This window comes from Chiloscyllium plagiosum, chromosome 24, assembly GCF_004010195.1.
Source record: "Chiloscyllium plagiosum isolate BGI_BamShark_2017 chromosome 24, ASM401019v2, whole genome shotgun sequence".
NCBI lineage: Eukaryota > Metazoa > Chordata > Chondrichthyes > Orectolobiformes > Hemiscylliidae > Chiloscyllium > Chiloscyllium plagiosum.
In genome coordinates this window covers 17,253,365-17,261,663 of record NC_057733.1, presented here as the reverse complement: position 1 = coordinate 17,261,663, position 8,299 = coordinate 17,253,365, and the positions used below count along the sequence as shown (strand labels likewise).

Below are 8,299 nucleotides of genomic sequence, written 5' to 3'. Positions count from 1 at the left end.
ACTTTCTCAAAGAATTCAATAAGGTTTGTGAGGCATGACCTGCCCTTCACAAAACCATGCTGACTATCCTTGATCACATTATTCCTATCCAGATGTTCATAAATCCTATCCCTTACAATTCTCTCTTAAGATTTTGCCCACAACAGAAGTGAGACTCACCGGCCTATAGTTACTAGGGTTATCCCTACTCCCCTTCTTGAACAAGGGAACCACATTTGCTATCCTCCAGTCTTCTGGCACTACTCCTGTAGACAACGAGGACATAAAAATCAAGGCCAATGGCTCTGCAATCTCCTCCCTTGCTTCCCAGAGAATCCTAGGATAAATGCCATCAGGCCCAGGGGACTTATCTATTTTCACCCTTTCCAGAATTTCCAACACCTCTTTTCTGCATACCTCAAAGCCATCCATTCTACTTAATTGTGACTCAGTATTCACATCATGTTGAACTTTCAGAGTATTTTCACAGATATTTGCTCTTAAATATGTAATGCTATGCATCTCCAAGAATATGCCCCTACATAAACCGTAAAATGCAAATCTTGAGTTTTCATTTTGAAACCAAATTCACTGAGTTTTAGCTATCATCACAGCATTACATTTTCTCACAAAACAGAAAACATTTTTGTTTTATTCATAAATTCGGTATTGCCAACAAATGAAAGGATTTGTCCGAAACAAATTTCAAAGAAAACGACTGCATAAGATGACCATCAGCATCTGAGGGAGACTGAAGAGGTTAACTTACTATCAAGTGCAGAGTCTGCACTAGAACTCAAAGCGCCAACAATGCTAGAGCACCCAGAAGTATTTTGTCAAAGTAACTACATAGAAATCTTCAGGTTTTCTTTCAAGGGATGTTGGTGGGCCTGTGAGTATCTCCACCCTTTTCTTATTTTTTGTAAGGAACCCAGCAGAGTGAGAATAACACAGAAACAACTGACACAAATACAAATTCTTAGGCATATTGATCTTTTGAGGCTTCCTCCAACTCAATGGATGCAAAATATTTAGCCTTTATTATTGGCCAAATATTAAATATGATGATCATAAAATTCAATCAGTTTAAGCTACATGCAGGCTATATATTGCTAACATGAGAGGATGTTAAAAGAGGAGTGCAAGTCCATGTCATTAATTAAAGGAAGGCAGTTTCTGCATTGGGATCACAGACAAAAATCCATACCTCACCAGCATTTATGAATATGTTTACAAATGTGATAATGACCAGGTAATCTGTTTGTTGTGCTGTTGATCAAGTGATAAATGTGGGCCAGAACACCAATGACAACTTTCCTACTTTTCTTCAAAATAGTGTCAAGGGATGTTTTACATCAACCAGAGAAGACAGATGGGACCTCAGTTTAATGTCTCACCCGATAGTCAGCACCTCCAACAGTGTTGTACTGCTTCATTCAGGCTTCATTTTATATGTTCATGCCCTCTGAATAGGACTTGAAAGAGAAATATTGCGCTTCAAAGGTGAGTGTGCAACCAAGTGAACCAAAGGTTAGCCTTTCCATTTTCAATTGAGATGATGTAATTTGATTTAATAAGGATGTTCCAGTTTCGTTATTGTATCACTCATAAAACAAAAGATTAACATCGATAATTCACGGAGAAAGTGGGGACCGCAGATGCTGTACATTTAACAGAGTTAAAAGCTAGCAGAACTACCTGACAGCACCAAGTGTTCTGAATAAGGTAACAATGTAACACTTGGTTGAAAGATTGATTAGCTAGTTGCCTGGAAACAACAAAACAGATTCAAATTGGGCCAATCAGTTTAAATTATACCCTGAAAAATACCAACTTCCAATCAAGTTTGAATTTAGTATATTGACAATCTTAAAAGCCAATGACACAATCCGATGCTTTGAGGGTATAAAACCAGGGAAAATTGAACAGTTGGGAGGAGAACTGTCACTCCACCAGCATGAACAGACTGCCCGAAAAATAGTCTTCTTAAAGGTACCTTTATCAATCCATGACCTATGAAGCATAATCCCTAAGAAGAAAAGACACAGGAAGATCCAAATAGAGGATTTGACAGCTGGCTGGTTTTGAAAACTTGAATTTTTGGTCAATCTTAATGGGGGGGGGTTTAAATCGGACTAGAAGGGAAGGTAAAAGATAGGTGAGAGGAAGGAGGTGTAAATAGTTGTTCATTAATTATTCACTGTTATACTTTAAGAAATAAAGTTGTTAATTTTAACTTCAAATAGTTCTTGGCCTCTCAAATTTTCACAGATTACAGCACGGGATAAATCTTTTCCGTGTTGCTAGTTTAAATTAAGCAGGAGGGTTTACCCCATGTCGTAACACTGGAGAGTCAGTGTCAAAAAGTGTGGCACTGGAAAAGCACAGCAGGTAAGGCAGCATCCAAGGAGCAGGACAGTCGACATTTCAGGCATAAGCCCTTAATCAGGAACATTGGGGGGAAAGGGGCTGAGAGATAAATAGAAGGGGGGGGGGGGGTGGGGAAGGCACCTGGAAAGGCGATAGGTGAATGCAGGTGGCACTAGAAATATATTTCCCTCCCTGCCCCATTTGCATTCCACAGAGATCATTCCCTCTGTGACTCCCTTGTTAGGTCCATGCCCCCCACTAACCCAACCTCCACACCTGGCACTGTCCCTTGCTGCTACAAGAGGTGTAAAACCTGCACCCATACCTCCTCCCTCACCTCCATCCAAAGCCCCAGAGGGTCTTTTCACATCGGGCAGAGCTTTTCCTGCACATCCACCCACCTCATCTACTGTGTCCGTTGCTCTTCATATGGTCTCTCTACATCGGGGAGACAGGATGCCAACTTTCGGAGCATTTCAGGGAACATCTCTGGGACACATGCACCAAACAATCCCACTGCTCTGTGGCCAACCACTTCAACTCTCCCTCCCACTTCCCCAAGGACATGCAAGGCCTCGGCCTCCTCCAGTGCCAAATCCAAACCACCCAACAACTGAAGAAGAATGCCTCATCTTCCACCTTTGGACCCTTCAACCACACAGCATCAACATCGAATTCACTAGTTTCCAAATCTCCCCTCCTCCCATCTCAACCCAGATCCAACCCTCCAATTCATCACCACCCCCTCAACTTGTCCTACCTGTCCACTTTCCGTCCTACCTATCCACTCCAACATCCCCACCAACTTATCACAATTACGTCCCCATGTGCACCCACCTATCGCCTTCCCAGCAACATTCCCCCCAGCCGGTCCCCGCCATCCTATTTATCTCTCAGCCCCCTTCCTCCCACCCCCAACATTCCTGATTAAGGGCTTGCACCCAAAACGTCGACTCTCCTGCTCCTTGGATTCTGCCTGACATGCTGAGCTTTTCCAGTGCCACACTTTTTTTACGTGGATAATCCACGGTCAACTACTCATATGTCAACTTTTAAAAAAAAGTTACTTTCATCTCTGTCCTTTAATTACCTTCTGACATATGACATTCCGTTGCAGGCAATCTACTTCAATGGTCTTCCTAATGCTGCTCTGTAACAGAACACTACGCAGTGCTTGTAACCACAGCTGTTGGCACCATATGCTTCTCCAGAACAGCAGAAGAGGAGGAAAAAAATGACAGCTGCAATTCTACATACAACCACAGTGTGGCAGATTCCACTAGTCCATGTTTTACATGGTCGCCTCCTTTAAACTGTGCTCCATATCATTCCAGATACCACAGATCTCCAGGGAAAGGTAATAAATCTTCCAAAAATATTGCAACGCTTTTATATTGTGAATTAAAAGCATTCAGTTACTGAAAATGAAAGGCTGTTTGTGACATTTGTTTTAATACAATTAAAGTGCTTACATTATTCAAAGTCAAGTCCTATAATTGGTTGCAATTTATTGACAGGTGTCAAATTGCATAAAGCTACATCAAGAAGTTAAAGGAAAAACAAAATGAAAACCTCAATGTGGTCCATAAATTTAAATGCTTTACTATCAAGTTTCTCAGTTGGAGTCTTCAGTCTTTTGCACCTTAATGTAAACAAAGCACCCTCCTCCACGTCTTGCGTGCATGTACAGAAACTTGAGCTCTGAAGCAATCACAATCTTTAAAAATACTGCAGTTATTCTGCTATCACTGAAGACCCTTGACAAAACAAAGTTTGGGCACCTTGACCAAAATTGGAATCAATGGTTATTGAGGGGCAAACTCTCTGCTACTTGCAGTAATACCTGGTCCACAGGAAGATGATTGTGGTTGTTGTAGGTCAGTCATCTCTACTCCAGGACATCTCTGCTGGAGTTCCTCAGGGAAGCGACCTTTCCTCCATCATCAGCTCAGAAATGGAGATGTTCACTGATGATTGCACAGTGTTCAGCACCATTCACGACTCTTTCAATACTGAAGTAGCCCATGTTCGGATGCAACAAGATCTGAAGGATATCCAGGCTTTGGCTGACAAGTAGTAAGCAACACTTGCGCCACAAAAATGCCAGACAATGATCATCTCCAATGAGAGACAATCTCATCAATCCTCTTGACATTCAATGGTGTTACTGTCACTAAATTCCCCAACTCTCAACATTCTTGGGGTTACAACATAAACACAGTGGCTCGAAGAGTAAATCAGAGCTTAGGAATACTGCAGCCACCATTGACAAGGCACAACTCAGCAGTGTGATGGGATACTCTCTACTTGCCAGGATGGGTACAACTCCAACAACACTCAAGAAGCTTGCCACCATAAAGCAGCCCATTTGTTTGGCACAAACATCCATTTCCTCTACCACTGACACTCAGTAGCAGCTGTCAACAATCTAAAAAAAAGCATGAAATTCACTATAAGTCCTTAGACAGCTCCTTCCAAACCCATGACCACTACCATCTAGAAGGGCAAGTGCAACAGATACATGGGAACACTACCACCTGCAAGTTTCCCTTCAAGCCACGAACCATCTTGATTTGAAAATATATCACTGTTCAATCACTGTCACTGGGTCAAAATCCTGGAACTATCTCCCTAAGGGCATTTTGGGTCAACTTACAGCAATGAATTGCAGCAGTCAAGAAGGCAGTTCACCACCATTTTCTCAAGGATGACTCGGGAGGCACAATGAATGCTGGCCAGCCAACGACACTCATGTCCCACAAATGAATTTTTTTTTAAAATCATCCAGCTTTGTGACTTGACCACAAGGTGGCCTTGATCAGGATCCTTTGGTGCATTCTTAATGGCAGTAAGCCACGTGGTCTTTTAATACAACAGGAAGAAGAATCCACAAACCAGCAGCAGAACTGAGACAGTGAACCTTCTTCATAAAATTATTTCATAATCCATTATCTTATGTTTTGGATTTTGCCACCATAGGTTGGTTAAATGCATTCTGTTCCCTCCCAATTAAAAGAACACAGCTTTCTTCTCTTCCTTTTAGGTCCCTTGTGCCATACGTCATCTCTTGCCTCAGTATTAGACGGTCCAGTGGCAAACCACTGTGCAGTGTGAAGGCAAGTGATCGAATTTGATTTTCATAAAGATACAGTTTGTGGATAAACATGATTCTTCTTCATATTAGCACGGTGGCACAGTGGTTAGCAAAGCTGCCTCACAGCGCCAGTGACCCGGGTTCAATTCCCGCCTCAGGCAACTGTGTGTGTGGAGTTTGCACATTCTCCCAGTGTCTGTGTGGATTTCCTCCAGGTGCTCCGGTTTCCTGCCACAGTGGAAAGATGTGCAGGTTAGGTGAATTGGCCATGCTAAATTCCTCATAGTGTTAAGTGTAGGGGAATGGGTGTGGGTGGGTTGCCCTTTGGACGGTCGGTGTGAACTTGTTGGGCCGAAGGGCCTGTTTCCACACTGTAAGTAATCTAATCTAAGTAACCTACTTTTCATTACTACAAAAGTTTAAAAAATGAAACTGTTCAGTTTAAATGCTAATGCAAAAAAGTCCTTTAATGATAAGTTTATTCCATTCACATGTGCACAGACACTTGTAAAATTAAAAATGGACAAAGGTCATGCATTCAGAACCAACAGAGGAATAATAAGTCTGATGACACACTTACTTGGATACAAGGACAGCAGCAGCATCTCTTGCTTTGTCACTGACTGTCAGGTAAGACTAGAATAAAAATAAATTCCTATCATTCAGTGAAAATGACATGCAATTTGCCTAAAATAATTATTTAAATGAAAGTCTAAAAATTTGGGGACATTTATTTTTAGTGTTAACACTGCATAACACCATCATTAAGGCAGAGTACTAATTTTATTTTTTGCTGCCTAATGCTGAAAGTATTAGAAACAAGCTTAAATTTCATGGGCACTGACCATTTTCTAACATCTCATTAATTTTAATGTGAGCCCCAACAGTGAATGCAACAGTCCTGCCAATCTACACTTTTTCGAAACAGGTCACTAAAGAGGAAACTGGTTAGTCGGAACACGTATCAATTTTTTTTTTGCCTCAGTGCACAGGAATTCCTATGACACGACAGGAGAAATTATACGCCTAACTGGTGTTCAGGCCAATGGTCTACATCAATTAGCATCACCAAAAATAAATTAACAGGCCATTCACTGTATTTACTGTTTGCCAAATCTTACTGTGTGCAAATTGGTTGACTTGCATGCTGACAGTTTATTTCCATAATCACATAACACTTTAAAAATTACTACATATGAAGTGCTTTTGGAAGTCTAGCTGATGTTCAAGGAGCAATACTAATTTCCAAATTGATATTTATCTCAATCCTCTGGTAATGTTTCACTGTCATGCATCCAGCACTCTTCCATTCGTTTTCCTTAAATTGTGCACTGTTTTTGGAATAGAGGAACAGAAGTAGGCCATTCAGCCCCTTGAGTCTGTTCTACCATTCAATGAAATAATGGCTGGTCTGCAGCCTAACTCCACAGTCTTGCATTTGGCCATATTCCTGACTATCTTAAGAAAAATCTATCTGTCTCAGATTTAAATTAACAACTGATGTGACTTCTACTGCCATTTATGGAAGGGAGTTCCAAACATCTCCCATCCTTTGTGTGTAGAAGAGCTTCCTAACATCTCTCCTGAACAGTCTGGCCCTAATTTTTAGATACCCTAGTTCTAGAATCCCTAACCGGTGGAAATCATTGATTTTTACCTACTCCAACTTTTCATGTTAATATTTTGAAGACTTCAATCAGATCACCCCTTAACCTTCTAAATACTAGAGAAAATTGGCTTAATTTGTATAATCCCTCCTCATAACTTAATTCCTGAAGTCGAGGCTTCATTCTAGCAAACCTATGTTGTGCTTCCTTCCAAGACTAATATATCTTTCTGAACATGTGGTGCACAAATTTGGTCACAGTACTGCAAGTGGGGTCAGCCTCATCAGCTGCTACTCACCCATACTAATATATACACAAGTTAATTGTACATTATGCACTTCCTCGTTATCAGTTACTTCCACCTTCACCCCAACTCAAGCAACCTTCTTTCAACTTCAATGTCATTCCGAATATCATTATTCACAGAATCCCCAACCAATCTTCTTGCCCTATTTCAGTGATATCCCAAAGTCTCAAATTCCAACAACAGCATCTTTGAAATTTCCTAATGTCTCTCACAACCCAGATACAGTGTTCTATAAATTCATAACTTGTAAGATCCAGGATACAAAAATTCCAACAAAATACAATAAATAAAGAACAGGAATAGGCTGCTTAGTTCTTTCAATCCTGCTCGACCATCATTGCTGATCAGATATTACTCATGCCCACTTTCCTGCCCTTTTTCCATAACCCTTGATTTCCAACTGAAGAAGAAATTATTTTCCTCAGATTTAATATACAAAAGGACGCCACTCCCACAGCTCCCTGTGACAAGGAGTTCCAAAGACTTACAACCATCTGAGAGTAGAAATTCCTCCTCATCTCAGTCTTAAATTGGCACCCCTTTATTGTGAGACGACGCTCTTTAGTCTTAGAATCTGTCATGATGTGGACTATCTTCTCAGCATTTATCCTATCAAGCCCCTTAAGAATCCTATATGCCTCAATGAGATCTCATCTTATTCTTCTAAATTCCAGTGAGTAATGTCCAAACCTGTTCAGCCTTTGCTCATCAGTCCCTCAATTCTAGGGATCATCCTAATGAGCCTTCTCCGAACTGCGTCCAATGAAATGGTCATAGAGTCATAGAGATGTACAGCATGGAAACAGACCCTTCGGTCCACGCCGACAAGATATCCCAACCCAATCTAGTCCCACCTGCCAGCACCCGGCCCATATCCCTCCAAACCCTTCTGATTCATATACCCATCCAAATGCCTCTTAAGTGTTGCAATTGTACCAGCCT

The 8,299-nt window shown here is 41.2% G+C and overlaps 1 protein-coding gene across 1 annotated transcript in view; it reads right to left on the bottom strand.

Moving 5' to 3' along the window:
- tbcd (tubulin folding cofactor D) overlaps nt 1-8,299 on the bottom strand; it is a 277,831-nt gene that overhangs the window by 228,912 nt on the left and 40,620 nt on the right. Inside the window, exon 6 of the mRNA XM_043714487.1 lies at nt 6,024-6,079. Coding sequence (XP_043570422.1) covers nt 6,024-6,079 — 56 coding nt within the window. The remainder of the gene's footprint in view (nt 1-6,023; nt 6,080-8,299) is intronic.